Genomic DNA, 17,487 nt, shown 5'->3' on the forward strand with positions numbered 1-17,487 from the left:
CAAGAGAAGCCACCGCAATGAGAAGCCCGCGCACCTCAACGATGGGTAGCCCCCACTCGCTGCAACTAGAGAAAGCCCGCATGCAGCAATGAAGACCCAATGCGGCCAAAAATAAAATAAATTAAAATAAATAAATTTTTTTAAAAAAGAAGACGAGGAGATTAGGACACAGACACACACAGAGGAAAGAGCATGTGAGGACACAGGGAGAAGATGGCCATCTACAAGCCAAGGAAAGAGGCTTTAGAAGAAATCAACCCCGCCAACAGCTTGATCTTGGACTCCCGGTCTCCAGAACTGTGAGAGAATAATCTCTGTTGTGTAGGTCACCCGGAATGTGGTACTTTGTTATGGCAGCCTTAGCAAACTAACATACCCAGTGAAGGGTCTGATAAGTCCTGCAGTTAGGAACCCCTGTGAACAGCCTGGAGAAAGCGGGGGCGGGGAGGAGGATAAGCAGGGAGAGTTCTAACTCTCTGGTGTGGGAACTGGGCATTGTTTGCTATGTTCCTGTCCTCACACAAATGCAGATTCTGATCCTAGGAGCCTGAGAAGACGCCTGGCCTCGTGTAGCCCCAGGCCGCACTGAGACAGTTCCTGAAGGGCTGGGGGTGCTGGGATACATGGCCTGTTCTGCTTGTTAATACTACTACTGACAGTCCCATCGGAGCAGCCGAGATAACCCTAGTACCAGTAGAGGAACAGCTGCTGTCATTTTCCTGTGCCGTCAGCTTTCGGCGCCATTTCACCTCCTCTGCAAAGCCACTGCTGTCATTGGCCCCCATGTTTTTGGAAGGGGGACCCAAGAAGTTGGCCAAAACCTAGCAGCTAGTAGATCTTGGAGCCAATATTCAAATTAGAGCTTTGGATGCCCTCTGGAAGGACAACAGGGTAGGGTGGGGCCTGAGGCACAGCTCAGGGAATGGGACCCAAGGGTGGCAGTCCCCATCTAGCTCCCACGGAAAGAAAGTGAGGTGGGGGCCAGCTGGCAAAAGATGGGAGTTTATTTCTCTGAAACGGGAGGGGGGCAGGTCAGGCGGGGGCGGGAGGGTCAGGGCAGGGAAATGTCCTCCAGCTTCTGGTCCAGCGTCTTGAGGTCATCCAGGAAGCGGGTCGGGGTGAGGATGTGTGAGGAGCCTGGGCCGGAGGATGGGGCTGGGGTAGCGGCCTCGGCCCCTGACACCCCCCAGGTGGGGTGCTCGGGAAACCAGGCCCTGACCCTGAGGACTCAGAAGGCTCACCCCTTGGAAAGAGAGGGGTCCACTCCTAGGTGACCCCTTCCCTGGGAAGCCAAGCCCTAGCCCCTCAGGTATACGGTATCCTCTCACCCAGGCCCTGCGGAGGCTCTAGACTTTGGGGACCCAGAAGGCACGCAGCTGTCAGTCCCCCAGGGACCCACACACAGGGGCAGGCTCCCGGCCCCACCCCAGCCCGGGGCCCCAGTCCTGGCCACTCACCAATGAGTACCTCCCACTTGCCATCAGTGGCCCTGGTCACCTCGTAGGCGGCCCGCATCTCTGACATGGCCACACCGCCCATGATGTAGACGATAAGCCGGGGCCCTGCCCGTGCCTCCACGCCCGTCTTGTTCTTGTGCCAGTGGCCGAAGCGGGCGCTGTCCGGGGGAGACAGGGAGAGGTCAGTCTCAACAGCAGACCACCACCCCCATACCCAAGCCTCACCTCCCACGGGCCTGGGCACAGCCTGGGGGCGGGTGGGGAATCCCTGGGCCTCACCTGACGGCAGCCTGGGAGCTGGGCGTGGGCGCAGGGTCGGACACGAAGGGCCACAGCTTCCGGTCCAGCCGGTCCTCCACGGCATCCTGGAGCCAGAGGAGGAGGCTGAAGAGAGGGGCCCGAGCGACGGGGCCCAGGGTCTGGAGCCCCCTCCATAGCGTGTGTTCGTGGGCCAAGATCCTGGCAGACACCATGTGTGTGTCCAGCCCCTTGGCGACCAGGACCCTGGACCCCTAGCTTCTTAAGGACCCTACTCCTGCTCAGCCCCTCAGGGACCCAGGAGTGTGGACCTGCAGACCCTTGGGAACCCAGGACTCTGAGCTCCCTGCCCCTCAGGTACCCAGGAGCCTCAGCATCCAGAGTCCATGGGGATACGGGGGCCAAGGTCACTGGCCTCCAAGCGGGCGGAGGTGCCAGGACTCCACACAGACGCCAGGAAGCCAGGAAGCCAGGTCCCTCGCCTGGTCCTCTTTGTTGCTGCTGCTCTTGGTTCCCAGAATGGGTAGGACAAAGGGGATCCAGGGGGCTTTCTGGGGGGCAGGAGCGAATAGAGGGGGACAGAGGAGAGGACCAACAGGTGGAGAGGAAATGAAGCTCCCCTATGAGGGACCCCTCTGGCACCCCACTTCCTCCAGTGTGGGCTTGGGAGGCCCCCATGACAGAGCAAATCGGATGCCACAGGGATGCCCATAACGAAGGATTTCCCCTTAAGCCCGGGGGCTTAGGACGGTGAGCAGGAAGAGGGCTGAGTGTTGCCTGGACAGGGGCGGGGGGTGGGATCAGGCCCCACCCCCCCAGCAGCGGTACCTCCATCACATCCTTGATGATTGGGGTCCAGCGGGACAGCTGATAGGTGGGCTCCGAGCGCTCCCTCCGCTCCAGCCGGCTTGCAGTCCCAGAGTCCTACAGGCGGGGCGGGGCGGGGTCAGTGGGGGAATCAGGGAGAAGGAGGCGGGTCATAAATGGGGCTGGGGGCTTGTCGGACTTGGGAAGGTTGCAGACAGAGATGGAGAAAGGGGACAGAGAACCAGAGAGAAAGATAGAAGGAGGGAGGGAGACACAGAGAGAGACAGACACAGAGAGAGTGAGGAACGGAAAATGAGAGAGAGGGAGGAAGAAATAGAGCGGCAGTGAGACAAAGATGCGACAAAGAGATCAGGACTCAGAGAGAAAGATGGAGACAGATGTGGGAGGACACAGAAACAAGGGAACTGAGAGGTGGCGGACAGGGCGATAGACAGAGGACCAACGGGCGAGGGGAGAACATGAGAGATGCGTGTGGCCAGAGGTGGAGGCAGGGTCAGGGGAAGCGGGATGTGTGGAGACTGGAGCACAGGAAGCTGCCATGTGTGTCCCGGCCGGGCTGGTGGCCCTCAGCCCTCTGGGAGCCCAGGGTCAACTGTATGCCCCATGCTGGTGACCCGGCTATCCGCCCCCGGGACTCGGACCCCACGGCCTGGGGCTCTGACTACACCTCATTGCCCTGTTTCTCCTATGACTGCCGAGGCTGGGGACAGCCTGGTGCCCCCCAGTCCCCAGACCCCACTCAAGCCTCCCTGTCCTCCAAGAACCACATTATGCCCTGCATATCCCTGCCCTGGTGATGGGCCCTCCGTCCCCAGTCACTGCCCTCTGACTCAGTGCCCGCTCCCCAGGCGGCCCCACCCCCATATCCGCCTCCCCCTCCCAGTCTCTGACCCAGCATACCCCAGGGCTGGTGACAGTGCCCCCCAGCTGCTCCAGGTTCTGGATGAGGCTGCTGTGCGCCTGCACGTTGGCATGCTGGATCAGCTTGGCCAGGTTCTCCTCGCTCACACCTGGAGGAGGCCGATGGGCGGGCTGACGTGGATGGGATGCTCACGGGGTGGCGGGGGGGAGGGGGGGAGGGGGGACAGAGGTGGCCATGCACACTTCTGGGTTGAGGGGCTTGTGGTGGGGTGAGGGGGTGCCAGAACCATGAGCACCCTACAGTTCAGAGGCCCTCGGGACCAGGGGAGCCACCCGGGCTGGCGCGGGGGGGGGGGTTCCTGATGTTAGAATTCTGGATGCGAATCCCAGAGGGGGTAGTAGACTGGGGGATCCTCTGGAATCAGTTGAGGGGGCCAAATTTGGAGATGTCACAGGTTTGCAGGCTCTCCACGCCAACAGAGGCCAATGGAGGGAGGCCCAGGGTCCAGAGGGGTATCTGTGGGGTTTGGGGGCATCCTGAATACAGGGTAACTGTGGGGTTTAGAGAGTCCCAGGATCACTGGAGACTGCGGTGACTGGCGGTATACCAAGCCCACCCCCCTTGCCCCCTACCCACCATTCCGTAGAAGAATGTAGAGCAATAGAACCCGGATCTTGTCGTAGGCTGGCACCGCAGCGTCCAGAAGCACCGGCACGATCAGCTTCATGGCGTCCTTGATCTTCTCACCCTCTGCGTCAGAGCCCATGGCTAAGTCCTGTGGGACATGGGGGTCAGCCACTATGTGGGGGGACGGAGCAGGGCAGGGACATACCAGGGGCCTCGGCAAGACCTTTGGGCTTCATTTCATCCGACCACCAGGTCTCTGAAGGTTCTACACGTGTTCGCAGAGAGGCCCCACCCCTCCCACAGGTCCGTCCTCTCCACAGGCTCCACCCCCTCACAGCCCCAGCCTCTTCCCCATGGGCCCCACCCCTCACAGAAGCCACACCTCTCCATAGGCCCCACCCCTTACCCTGGTCCTACCTTTCCATGGGCCTGGCACCCCCACAAGCCATACGCTACCCCAGAAAACGCCCCTCCACAGGCCCCGCCCCCCCACACCCCGCCTCCCTCACAGGGCCCGCCGCCCCCAGACCCCGCCTCCTCCACAGACCCCGCCCCCACACTCCCAGCCTCCCCTCCACAGACCCCACCCCTGCCCTGGGCTCACCCCACCTGCTCCACACTGCACAGCTTCTCCACACAGCCCTTGAAGTGCTTCATGCAGTCATCGGCTAAATGCAGGTGTGTAGAATACTGAGGGGCAGGGGTGGGAATTGGGGTAACAGAGTCAAGGTGGAGACGGGGCGGCAGTTGGAGGGGGGCAGGTTCCCCGCCCCCGCTCACCTTGTTCAGCTCCTTCTGGTACTGTGGCATCTTTTTCAGGATGTGGGACAGGTCTTTGATGTTGGCCTGGGGACAGGGAGGAGCGTGAGCCAGGCCCTGCCTACCGGAGGCCCCTGCTGCAGGCTAGGGATCCAGACTGAGGCCCCGCCCCCATCTTTGAAGGGGGGGGCGTGGGAGGGGCGTTCCTCCCAAGCTGCCCACCGTGACACAGGCCCACACCCTACCTTGTCTGTGGTCAGCCTCTTGCTCTCACAGAATGTCTTCAGGAGCTCCGTGACCTTCCTGGCAGTGAGAGTGGGCAGGGGGGAGGGTGGGGACGGGTGCCAAGACCGTAGTTTGACGGCAGAGTTGGGGGGCACTGCACGGCCAGGGGATGGGAGCCAGGCGACACGGGCCACGTGCGAGCCCACACTGGGGACGCACAGGGGAGGCCAGCTGAGGGGTGTGGCTCGTGGAGGGGCGCTCACCCAGAGCGGGAGGCCACGTACCCGGTCCACAAAGGGGTGGGAGGGGGTGGGGACCGCGTGCGGAAGGGCCCACACCCTCGGCGCCCATCACGTGCCCGTACTTGGACACATCTGCAATGTGCATGTGCCGCAGGTCCACCCACAGGTCATCGTCCTCGTCCAGCAGCACGGCCTTCTCCCGGGCCTCGCTGAGCCCCGTGGTCTCATACCTGGGGGAGCGGGAGACCTGAGGGTCGGGAGCACTGGCTGAGGACCCAGGTCCGCAGTGATGGCAGATGGCGCGTCCCGGGGTCCACCCACCTGTACGTGTCCTGCTCGATGTCCAGAAGGTCATAGGCCATGGCCTGGAAGGTGAGCTCGTGCAACAGCGGGGACACAGGGTCGGCCGCCCGGTCCATGATGAGTAGCTGTGAGCGACTTTTCTCAGGGCCCTGGGGTGGAGGGGGTGGGCAGCGATGAGGACATTGACCCTGACCCTGGCTGGGCCCTCCCCCCACCTCCCCAGAAAGCCCCCTCACCTCGCCCAGACTGGGAGTGTCTGCCTTGAAGGCGTTCAGCTTGGCCAGGACGGCGTGGGCCAGCTGGGCCGTTTCCTCTGGGCCCCTGGGGGTGGGGTGGGCAGATGTGGGGGGGGGGGAGCTCAGGGCGTGGGGTTGGGGAGGGCCAGGCGCAGACTGGGGGTCGGGGGTGGGGTTAGGGAGCAGGGTGAGGACTGGGGCTGGGGTTGGAAACAGGATGGGGTCAAGGTCAGAGGGTGGCATCCAGGTGGGGTCCCCACTTGTGATAGCGGATGGCTGGGTACTCTTGCAGTGTGGCGCACAGGGTGGCGATCTGCTGGGCCAACGCTTCGAGCTGCCGTGTCCGCTCGCCGGCCCGGAAGGGGCAGTAGAGATTGTAGGTGCTGTGCGGGGCATCCAAGGAGAACACCTGGGAGGGCAGAGAGCCGCCGCTGGAGGTGTGCCCCTGCCCAACTGCAGCAGCGGCCACCTGCCGCTCCCTGGGGCTTCCTCTGGTCTCTGGAGCCTGCTCTGCCATCCAGGAGGCAGGCCTGGAGCAGCCCCCAACTCCTGTCTAGAGGAGGAGGTGGAGAAATACCTCAGCCCCCTCCAACTTGGGTGGGACGACGCTGAGGTGAGCTCTATGCTGCCCCCTGCCGTTGCCCAGTGGGACAGAACTCCGGGTGCCACAGCGCTATGAGCTCATTCCGCCCGGTGTTGGCTCCTTTGCTTTCTGATTCAGTGTCCCCTTTACTTGTCCCGGTGCCTGTTTCTGAGGGAACCTGGGGCGTTTGGTGACAGAGCCCCACCCCTGCCCAGGACTAGCCTGGGCTGTACCTGAGCCTCGTACGGGAGGAAGGCAAGGTGGATCTCTTTCAGCGTCTTCACCACCTTCGCCAGCCGGGAGCGGCCCAGCTCACAGAACAGGGGCTCGGGGCAGGCTGGCGTGGGCAAGAGGGGGCATCAGGCCAGGGCAGCCCGCACACCCCCTCGCCCTGACCCCCACCCCACTGGCTCTCCTCACTCACTGTCAGTGAAGAAGACATGTGCCGCTTTGTAGGTGAAGGTCGGGGTCCCCTGGAAGTCTGCGATCAGGGCCTGCACCGACTGAGGAGAGCGGATCACTCTCCAGGCCTGGCCCTTAGACCGACCAGCCCCTGCCCCAGCCTCCGGCCAGCTCCCTGTCCCCCATACACTGCAGACATGCACGCACACACCCGCTCACACAGGCACCTTCTCCGTGGGGCTCAGCAGATAAATGGCCTCCAGACTGGGGATGGGTTCTCGCCGTTTGTTGATGTCCTCCACAACTAGTAGCAAGAGAGGAAGGGGCACATGTGGATGGCAGTGGGGCCAGGGCACATGGGGCGTCCCTGACTCAGGGAGCTGGACACTTGGGAAGGAGGCTCAGATCCCGGAGTGAAGCAGGGTGGCTGCACTCCCTATGGGTCCTAAGCAGGAGGTGCACACCCATGGGTCACACGGCTAAGAGTTACATGGCCAGGGTCCTGCACATTCGGGGGTCACATAGTCATACCCCCTGGGGATCGCCCATAGAAAGTTATCCATTCTGGACGTCACGCACTGAGAGTCCTACATGGGGTTCCACACACAGGGGCTGCACAGCCAGGGAGGCTGACCCCTTAGGGATCACAGCCAGGGAGCCCTGCAAGGGAAGTCTGCCTATCATGGGCTCCCAAATCAGGGCTGTCTGTGCAGTAAGCTGCATATTGGGGAGTTCTGGAGAATTTGAGGGGATCCCACACTCAGGTCCCATCTGGGCAGCATGGGGTGGGAGTATCCACTCACTGGTGATGCCCTCAGCCAGGATGTCTGACATCTTGCAGCAGGACGACAAGATGCGCATACTCGGGTGGTCCATGATGAGCACCTGTCCAGATGGACGGACAGATGGAGCGGTGGACAGACAAGAGGGCGGGAGAGGCTGAAGCTGTCCCTGAGGAGGGGCTGGGGCCGTGGGCAGGCCTGACAGCTTCAAGAGCTGGTTGAACACGAGGACCCAGGACCCCATCCCCAACCCACCCCATCCCAGACTGGCCCACCTGACCCCACCTCTGTGGACCAGCAACCTCCTTAAGGAGTTGGAGGGAGTCCCACATTCAGGACCCCCACATGGGTTTGGACAAGGCATTCTGTCTCACGCCTACCTTCCACTCCCCATCCTTCTTGACGCTCCGAATGACTCCGCTCAAAATTTCTGCGGGGAAGTGAGGGGCAGGCTCAGGATGCCAGGTCCTCTGGCCCCATCGTGCCCCCAAACCTTCTGGGTCCCGGGCTGGACCTCCATCTGAACTCACATTTACTCCTCCGCCCAGTCCTGTGAGGTAGCTCCTAGCCACCCCCAATTTATGGACAGGGCCACTGAGGTTCAGAGAAGAGAAGTAAGTTGCATAAGCACCCTCAGCACTTAAGTGGCGACTGCCTGAGGCATAAGTAGCCACTGCATAACTATGCTTTAGATAAACGAATAACTGGAAAGCCAAGACTCACATAACAGGTCTACCTGCCTCCAGAGCTCTCAGCCTCCCTATCTGCTACTCAAGTACTCCTGGCCTGTGTACTTCAGCCACACCCTCATTCCACCTCCATCAGTTTCCCCTGGACCAGAACACAGAACCCCTGGATCCCTGGTCTGCAGCATGCCTGGCTGTCGTCATCCTATTACCCAACATCCAAGACTCAGTTTCCTCATCTGTAAAATGGAATCAGCGATTCTCCTGTCTCCCTATTAACTCCTATGTAGGAGGCTCCTTTTTCAGTTGGGGTTTGGGGGGTTTGAGCCACACTGGGCCCTGCCTAGTGGAGGGAGTGGATAGGCAGCCCCGCCCGGCAAGAGTGTCGTGTCCACAGTTATCGTGACGGGCAGGGCGGAAGGAGCCGCTGAGGCCGGAACTACCGGAGGTGGGGGAGGGGGCGACCTCCACCCCTCCCCCAAGAACCCAGCCTGCGGTGCCTGGATGCCTGGGTCCTCACGCTGCATGGGGCTCTTAGCGACCGGGCAAGGAAGAAAGCGTCCCCCACCCATGGACCTGGATAGGGGCCCGGACGCGTACCCTGATCACTCTCACCACCTCGGGTCGCTGATCAGCGCACCCAGGCCCGGCCCCCGTCTGCACCAGGGGCCCCAACAGTCCAGCTCGCCGGACTTTGCCCCGCTCACAGATCCGGGAGTCTGGATGTCCAGCTGTGCCCTCCCCCCCGCTGTCACCCTAAGGGGCCCAGGAGTCCCTGCCCAGCGCCTGTCTACGCCACCCTTAGTCTGATTCCTTTGGGTCCCCGGAGTTCTGTCTCCCAACTTTGTTCCGCTCCCTCAAGGGAGAGACGGGACATCCAGCTGAGGCCAAGTCCCCGTCCGCCCCCTCGAGCGTCAGGTGCTCGACGCCCAGCCAGGCCCCCAACTCCCCGCCGCCTGGGTCCCAGAATCCGTGCGCACCCGGCCCCCCGTCCCCAGGGGGCGGCACTCACTTTCCCCCACCACCGCCTTCAGCCCCGAGGGCGCCATCTTCCCCTAGGGGCGCCGCCGCTTCCGGGTCTGTCCCAAGGTGGGGGCGTGGCCCTGAGCGTCATCCACTTGGAGTCCGCCCCGCGGGGCCTGGCTCCCGCCCCCTTCGCACCTGGCCCCGCCCCGCCGTCGGTTTTCAGAGAGGAAGATGGGTTCCGTGTACAGCCGACCCGCGAATGAGTCCACGCAGACGCGCATCAGGTCGCCGGACGACGCACTCACAGAAGTGAGCTCAGACACACTTCCCTCGCTTGTGTGCAGCGAGCAAGTGGGATCGCAAGGCAGTAATAACCTCTTCATCTTCCTCAGGCACAGCTCCACCCTGCCCGAAGTTTCTCTCTGTCTGAAAGATACTGTATGCCCACCCGGAGCCGCGGGGCCACAAACCCGTGACCCACTTATCTAATGTACCCGAGTTTAGCAGCAGCAGCGGGCTTAGGCAACACTTGATAAACTGGGGAGGAGGCCTGGAGGGATGGTTGAAGCTAAGCCTGCAACTACTGTGTGCTAGGGACCTGTGCCAGGTTCCCAGTCGATCCTGCCAGAGACCCTGACGGGAGATGCGGGATAGACAATAAAACAGCGGCTCGGCCGGACCCTTGTCCAAGGCCACGTGATGAGTAGGTCTATTGCAATCTGAAACACGAGTCTGTCCCAGAAGGTATGCTGGTCATGGCCTTGCTGATACGCACGTGGATTCAGTGGCATGCTCAACCGCTTGCTTACTCTCTCTCTCTCTCTCTCTCTCTCTCACACACACACACACATCCCCACACACCTCAATTCACGCTCGACTAGAAATTTCAGGGCCTGCCCCTGCTGTGCACCAGCAAAGGGCTGACACCTCGTCATGCAAAGGGCCCAGTCCAGCAGCACCTCATCCTTTAAATGAGGATTTAAAGTGTGACACACGTGTGTGAATGCAGAGTCCTAAGCTGGTTCAGTCCCGAACCTGTGTTTTTATTTGGCCATGTTTCTTAAGAGTCGGCCAGGTGCCAGGTCCTCTGCCACTTTCATGGGATAGGCATGGGACTGACCACAGTGAATAAGACCAGAAAGCCTGCCAGGCAGCACTTAAAGTTGAATGGAGGAGGAGGGGATAGAAAATGATCGGTTATGCCTTGAGGAAATAAACAGTGACCTGATAACAAGTGCCACGGTGGGGGGCGCTTTATTGAGGTGGTGCCGGAGGGGTACCCTATGGGTGTGGCCTTTAGGCTTAAGCCTGAATGACATCAGGGGGCAACCATGCAGAGAGAAGGGAGGTATGAGCTCAGAGGAGTGGCTGGAGTGAGGTGAGCTTGGAGGGGCCACGGAGGCCAGACCTCTGTGGGACATGGTAGGACCAACCTGATTTGCCTTGGATTGAGAGGTTCACAGGACCCAGGACTTTCAGTGCTAAAACTGGGTCAGTCCTGGGCAAACCAGGATGGCTGTTCTCTCTATGTAGGAGTTAGGGGTTTTCTTTCCATTTTCCTTTTATTTCTTTCTTTCTTTCTCTTTCTCTTTCTTGCTCACCTTCTCTTTCTCTGTCCCCCTCCCTCCCATCCTCTCCTTTTCCCTCTTTCTTTCATAGTTTTATTGCAATATAATTCACATACCATACAATACGATCACTGAGAGCATACAGTTTAATGGCTTTTAGCATATTCAGTTGTGTATTCATCACCAATTTTTTTTTTAAATTTATTTTATTGACGTAGAGTTGATATACAATGTTAATTTCTGCTGTACAGCAAAGTGATTCTGAGAATATACATATATGTATATATATATATTTAAATTAATTATTTTTGGCTGCGTTGGGTCTTCCTTGCTGCGCGTAGGCTTTCTCTAGTTGCGGCGAGTGGGGAGCTACTCTTCATTGCTGTGCATAGGCTTCTCATTGCGGTGGCCTCTTGTTGCAGAGCAGGGCTCTGGGCTTGCTGGCTTCAGTAGTTGTGGCACATGGGCTCAGTAGTTGTGGCTCATGGGCTCAGTAGTTGTGGCTCACAGGCTCTAGAGTGCAGGCTCCGTAGCTGTGGCTCACGGCCTTAGTTGCCTCATGGCATGTGGGATCTTCCTGGAGCAGGGCTCAAACCCGTGTCCCCTGCATTGGCAGGCAGATTCTTAACCACTGCACCACCAGGGGAGTCCCTATGTATATATTTTTTTCCATTATGGTTTATCACAGGATATTGAATATAGTTCCCTGTGCTGTACAGTAGGACTTTGTTGTTTATCCATTCTATGTACAATAGTTTGCGTCTGCTAATCCCAAACTCCCAATCCATCCCCCATTCCCCCCCTTGGCAACCACAAGTCTGTTCTCTACGTCTGTGAGTCCGTTGTTTTGTAGATAAGTTCATTTGTGTCATATTTTAGATTCCACATATAAGTGATACCATATGGTATTTGTCTTTCTCTTTCTGACTTTATTTAGTATGATAATCTCTAGGTCCATCCATGTTGCTGCAAATGGCATTATTTCATTCTTTTTCATGACTAATATTCCATTGTATATATTTACTACATCTTCTTTATCCATTCCTCTGTCAACGGATATTTAGTTTGCTTCCATGTCTTGGCTATTGTAAACAATGCCGCAATGAACACTGGGTATATCTTTTTATGTATCTTTGCATGTATCTTTTCAAATTATAGTTTTGTCTGGGTATATGCCCAGGAGTGGGATTGCTGGATCGTAATGTAGTTCTATTTTTAGTTTTCTGAGGAACCTCCACACTGTTTTCCATAGTGGCTGCACCAACTTACATCCCCACCAATGGTGTAGGAGGGTTTCCTTTTCTCTACACCCTCATTAGCATTTGTTGTTTGTAGATTTTAAAATGATGGCCGGTATAACCGGTCAAGTTTAGAACATTCCCATGATCCCAAGGTGCTCGGGTTTTCTCCCGAGGACAGTGGGGGCCAAGAGAGAGTTCTGAGCAGGGGAAGGAGGGGACCCTTGCAGCTCCTGGGAGGAAGGATGGATTGCAGGGGCAAAGGAGGGAGCTGGGAGACCCTGAGGAAGCTGGGACCACCTCTAGCTTCTCAGCCTGTGCCCTGGTGGTGAGGCTCTGTAGGGCCTGCCACCTCTCATTATACTCAGTGAGGATGACCAAGGTCTGCTGCTGTCACGGGCTCAAAGCTGCCCACGGAACAAAAAAAGTGTGTTGAAGTCCTAACCCCCAGAACCTTAGAACGTGCCCTTATTTGGAAATAGGGTTTCTGCAGGTGCAGTTAGTAAAGATGAGGTCGTGCTGCAGGAGGGTGAATCCCTAAAGCAACGTGACTGGTGTCCACGTCTTATGACAGCCGTGTGAAGGACACAAGGGGGACATCTGTGACAACACAGGCAGAGACTGAAGTCCTGCTGCTACAAGCCAAGGGACACCAAGGGCTGCCGGCAGCCACAAGAACCCATGGAGAGGCAAGGAAAGACCCTCTTCCATGCTACAGGAGTATAGCCCTGTCAACACCTCGATTCTGTACCTCTGGCCTCCAGCACTGTAGGACAATAAACGTCTGTTGCTCTAAGCTACCCAGTTTGGGACATTTTATTAAGGCAGCCTGGGAAACTACTATGTCCGGGGAGGAGCAGGACATCACGTTGGCATCTGGGTCTTGGGGCCATGGAGAGGGTGTGAATGGGGGCTCCGGATGGTGGACGGCTGCCTGGGGAGGAGGACCCAGCTTTTCAGTTGAGCAGAGGTGATGAGAGCGTGGCCCATGTATTGCGAGAAGAAACGTTAACTGGTTTCCAGAAAGGCATCCTGGGGGTGGGGTGGGGTGCAGGTGGGATCCTCCCAGGAGCAACCTCTCCCAGGGCACTGAGGGAGAGCCATAGCTGCTCAGCGGAGGGGGCAGGGGCTTTCCTCCCCCAGGAGTCTAGCCTCCAGTCCCTAGGCCGGGCTGGGGAGAAAGATCAGAGGAGACAGACCAACCTGGCGTTGGCGGTGGGGAGACAGGAGCTACCAGACCTTCCTGTTTGCGGAGTAGGGGGGTGGGCAACCAGACCAGGGCACAGTGAGTAGAGGAAGGGTGGCCAGGAGACAGAGGCCAGCCGGTGGAGCCTCAGCGGTCCTCGCGCCCAGCTTCCCCTCCTCCCACCACCTGCGGATGGCAACTGCCTTTCTGGCAGATAGCGGTGGGCAAGCTGGATAGCTTCAGACCTCACCTCGGCTGCCCTATGGCCCTGTCCTCTCCCTGTGGGGCCCAGCCAGCCCAAGCTCCCCACTGTGGGGGCGCTGCTTTGGCCGACTGCTGCACCCCACCTCAGAGTCCTTGGGCCCCGGTGAGTCCTGCTGGGCCAACAGTGTCCGAACCCAGGTCACCCTGCCTCCTCCCCCCAGGGCAGCCCCGGCCTCACGCTGCAAAAAACAATGATCTGGGTCATCTTTACGGGGCTTAAGCTTGGGGGTGGGGAAGATGGGGCATGAGCCGGGGATTTGGGGCTGGGTATCCACTCCCCGCCACGTCCCAGTCTCTCAAAAAGCCTGCCTTCTCTGGCACGGGGCCAGCGCAGAGGCCAGTGGAGAGGTGGACAGGACCCGGGGAGGGGAGCAGGGACAACGATGGACCAGGAAGAGAAAGAGGATGGGGGCTCGGCCTCCTGCGACAAGGTGAGCAGGCCCCGCCGCTGCCCCCCCCCCAACTCAAGGACCCGTGAATGACAAGGTTAATTAGTTTGTAGGGCACCTAATTAGCAAGTGAGTCTCCTGGGTGTCCCCCCCCACCCCGACCCAGTTGCCGCCCAAGAAGGTGCTGGTGGGCGGGAGGGTCCGAGTGCCTAACCCAGCCCCAGGGCAGAGGTCAGGGCTCTTAGTGCTGACACCCTGTGATGTGAGGGATGCCGGGACTTAGGAGCTGTCAGGGGGATGTTCCCCTGGCTTGTGTCGCAGCCCCCGGGGCCACCCCGCAGTCAGGCCCCAATCTAGGACGGTGGCCCTCTCCCTTGGGGCGGCACCACGTGACATGGCACTGCTGGTGCGGCCCCTGGGGCGGGGGCCGGGATCGGGAAGGAGACTCATGTCTCATTCGGAGCAGCTCCGCAGAGCCGCACATCGGCGGGCACCATGGTGAGAGCCACAGAAGGGGCAGGGCGGGCCCGGGGGTCGGGGGGGGGAAGCTAGCCGGCCAGGAGGGGAGCTGAGGGCTCCTCCAGCTGAGGGGCCGGCCGGACTGGGTGTGTCTGTCCCCCAGGCGGGCTCCCCAGACCAGGAGGGCTTCTTCAACCTGCTGAGCCACGTGCAGGGCGGCCGGATGGAAGAGCAGCGCTGCTCACTGCAGGCGGGGCCGGGCCCAGCCTCCGAGGGCCGTGAGAGTGGGCAGGGAGGTGTGCGGAAGTCGGTGTGATGGGAGGGCGTGGATGGGGCAAGTGGCCATCTGGGGGACCGGTGGGCAAGGGTCTGAGAAAGTGAGCAGGCAAGTGGGGACAGAGATGCCTGTGGGTTGGGGGCAGATGTGAGCATGCTTCCTGGAGAACGTGAGTGGGGGTAGAGGGATGGGTTGGGGGCCTCCAGCTGGGCTGAGTTCTTCCCCACGGCCTCTGCTTCACGCAGACAGTGGCCCTGCACCCGAGATGGACAGTCTCATGGACATGCTGGCCAGCACCCAGGGCCGCCGCCTGGATGACCAGCGTGTGACAGTCAGCGCCCTGCCTGGCTTCCAGCCTGTGGGCCCCAAGGTAGGTGATGTTCTGCCGGGGCTGAGGAGAGACCAGCCACACTGATCCCTCTATAACCCCGCCTCCCATCCCCACCCCTGTCCATCATCTGCCCCTGGGGATGAGCGCCTGGTAGGAGTGCCCACCCTGCATACTTGCCAGTCACAAGACCCCAGCCAATCCAATACCCCAGTTCAGAGGTAGGACAAAGGGCCAGACAGGGCTGGGAAGAAATCAAGGTCATGCAGGGGGCGTGTTAAAGTCAGAGCTGTGGCCAGAACTTGTGTCTCCTGCTCTCAAGTCTGACAACTTCAAGGAGGCGAGACAGAATAGACCCGCTCCTGGGAAGACAACTTGAGGGTGGAGAGCATGCGAGCTCATGCCCAGGACACATCCAGACACCCATGTGTCCATGTCACACATACTCACCCACAGCTTGGGTTCTGATCAAGATCCCAGGGACGTCCCCAAGACCCACCAGCTCCCAAATACCACCCTAAATGTTGAGTAAGTGAGGAGTGGAGAAGCTCAGGGATGGTGGGGGCAGATGGGGGAGGTGGGACTCCAGCTGCCACCTGCACTGGCCAGCACTGCCCTTGGCCCTCCGGCTGACCCCTCTGCATCCACAGGATGGAGTGCAGAAACGAGCCGGGACTCTCAGCCCCCAACCCCTCCTCACCCCTCAGGACCCGACTGCACTCAGCTTCCGTCGAAACAGCAGCCCCCAGCCCCAGACACAAGCTCCCTGAGGGCCTGAGGCGTCCTGGGCCCCACCTGGCCCCCAAAAGCAGACAATAAAACACTTCCACGAGCAACGAAGAACCGTGTATGTGTGTCATTCTGTGGGTGGAGAGGCAGATATTCAGGCACTTGGAGGCCTCAGGACCTCTGCTGGGCAGCACGCAGGAGCCTTTCCTCCCGCTGCTTCCGTATCCTTTCTTTGAATTCTTCTAGCTCTTGGCGCTGGGTAAGGGAGTGGGATGGGAAGGAAGGAGGGGCGTACACACCTCAGGGCCTGGACCTCTTTCTCAGCACCTGCCCCCCTTAATCCCCCAGACCACCACTTCACAGTTCAGTGACTACACTGGAATCCCGTGCCAATTATAACCCAGGTCCAAGTGGGATTAGCTTCAACCTTCAGGGAGAGGGCAATAAGGAAATCACGTGTCCCTCCACTCTTGGTTCCCTGCCCATGACCGAGGGTCCCATCATGGCCACGGGAACCCATGCTCCTCCCTCCTCTGGTGGGAGGAAAAGGAGGTTGCTTACCTGGTCTTCCTTCTCAGGGGGCCACAGCTCCCTCTGTAGGGACAAAGTCACAGCTGGATACACAAGCCAGGAGCCTTCAGAGCCCCACTCCCAGGGCAGGGTTGGCTCAGGGGAGGTAGACACTGGTCCCCATCAAGTTGGTGCCCCATACCCTCCCCCACCCCCGGAATGAACCTGTGCCCACCTTGCGCTGTATGACATAGTCCTCAAACCACTCGGCCTGATTGGCAATCCAGAACATAGCCACAGGGAAGGTGAGGTAGATGGTCATCTAGAAGGGCAGGGGCGAAATAAGAAGAGCTAGGAGTCACCCCCACCACCCCAAAACTGTGCAGAGGCTGCTTAGAGCCTGGAGGATCATCCTCTGACAGAGACCAGTGCTGGTCTCTACATATACCTGGCTGGTGCTTCCCCAGCGCCCCCAGAACCCCAAAACTCCCATCAAGGGTACAGAAGCCACACACCTTAAAGTCTAGCCTCCATAATCCAAGAGCCCCCTCCAAAAGCCCCCTCCAAGTCTGGGAGACGCCCTCTCAAAGAAAGACACACACACTCACACATACACACACACAGTCGCCCCAGGAACAGAAAAGCTCGTACTACAGTAAAGGCATCTCTTTGAGACCTCATTATCCCACCCCTAGTTAGATCCCGGAGCACACCCAGACCCAGGCTTCATTCTTCAGAGTCTACTCCCCTAACTTTAGGAGTATACCTATGAGAAAGACGGACACCCACTATGACCCCGAGAGCTCCCCCAGAACCTGAAGCCTTCCTTCTTAGAGCCCCCTCCCCAGATCACCCTTCTCAGAAGGCTTTCCTCACACCAGCGCTCCCAGAGCCCCGAACCCTGTGCCCCCTTCTCTGGGGTTCCAACCGTAAAGGTTCCTCTCAAATTTCAGGAGCTTTCGCTCCAGAGAGCCCTCTCCCAGAGGTCCCCCTTTTCAGAGCCTCCTCCTCAACCAGGAAGACCCCGCGCCCAGGCCTGCAACCGCTCCATTGCTCACTGACCCGAAACACCTCTAGCTTCACCCCCATCTCGCTCTTCTCAGGCTTCAAAGCCGCTTCCGCCCAAAGCCAACCATCCTGCAAGACAGCAGCTCATTGGGAGTCCGAGGGTTCCACTGCTGAACCTGATTGGTCCGATGAGCTTCGCGATGACGTCATATTCGGGCGCTTCTTCTCTGCTTCCGGTAGCTAGACGTCTACGTGAAAGTCAACAACGCAGGGCGCGCAATGGAAAAGGGTTCAACCAATAGGAACTGGGCCTGG

General features: G+C 59.4%; 3 protein-coding genes across 5 annotated transcripts; 1 reads left to right on the forward strand and 2 right to left on the reverse strand.

The window, feature by feature from the left end:
* Positions 1-986: 986 nt before the first annotated feature.
* On the reverse strand, positions 987-13,747 carry STXBP2 (syntaxin binding protein 2). Of its 3 annotated transcripts, XM_059062637.2 has the most exons (19): positions 9,263-9,376; positions 7,945-7,994; positions 7,586-7,667; positions 7,010-7,086; positions 6,805-6,883; positions 6,614-6,717; positions 6,058-6,206; positions 5,798-5,882; positions 5,580-5,710; positions 5,381-5,488; positions 5,037-5,094; positions 4,813-4,878; positions 4,642-4,722; positions 4,042-4,180; positions 3,444-3,553; positions 2,544-2,639; positions 1,737-1,822; positions 1,458-1,615; positions 987-1,137 (listed from the first exon to the last, which is right to left on the reverse strand). In XM_059062637.2, exons 1-19 carry the CDS (start codon positions 9,297-9,299, stop codon positions 1,052-1,054), a joined length of 1,782 nt encoding a protein of 593 aa, XP_058918620.1. In that variant the 5' UTR covers positions 9,300-9,376; the 3' UTR covers positions 987-1,051. The 3 variants fall into 3 exon arrangements, with proteins under 3 accessions (XP_058918620.1, XP_066889021.1, XP_066889022.1); XM_067032920.1 differs by lacking the exons at positions 7,945-7,994; positions 9,263-9,376 and adding an exon at positions 13,743-13,747 and having other exon boundaries at positions 7,586-7,669; XM_067032921.1 differs by lacking the exons at positions 6,614-6,717; positions 6,805-6,883 and having other exon boundaries at positions 9,263-9,349.
* Positions 13,748-13,855: 108 nt separating this feature from the next.
* Positions 13,856-15,750, forward strand: PCP2 (Purkinje cell protein 2). The gene is made up of 4 exons (XM_067033322.1): positions 13,856-13,903; positions 14,484-14,616; positions 14,843-14,967; positions 15,576-15,750. Exons 1-4 carry the CDS (start codon positions 13,856-13,858, stop codon positions 15,693-15,695), a joined length of 426 nt encoding a protein of 141 aa, XP_066889423.1. The 3' UTR covers positions 15,696-15,750.
* On the reverse strand, positions 15,750-17,308 carry PET100 (PET100 cytochrome c oxidase chaperone). Its single transcript, XM_059062668.2, has 4 exons — positions 17,227-17,308; positions 16,400-16,486; positions 16,216-16,248; positions 15,750-15,909 (listed from the first exon to the last, which is right to left on the reverse strand). The coding sequence occupies exons 1-4, from the start codon at positions 17,251-17,253 to the stop codon at positions 15,826-15,828; spliced, it is 231 nt and encodes a 76-aa protein (XP_058918651.1). The 5' UTR covers positions 17,254-17,308; the 3' UTR covers positions 15,750-15,825.
* Positions 17,309-17,487: the final 179 nt, after the last annotated feature.

Source organism: Kogia breviceps, chromosome 4, assembly GCF_026419965.1.
Source record: "Kogia breviceps isolate mKogBre1 chromosome 4, mKogBre1 haplotype 1, whole genome shotgun sequence".
NCBI classification, from domain to species: domain Eukaryota; kingdom Metazoa; phylum Chordata; class Mammalia; order Artiodactyla; family Physeteridae; genus Kogia; species Kogia breviceps.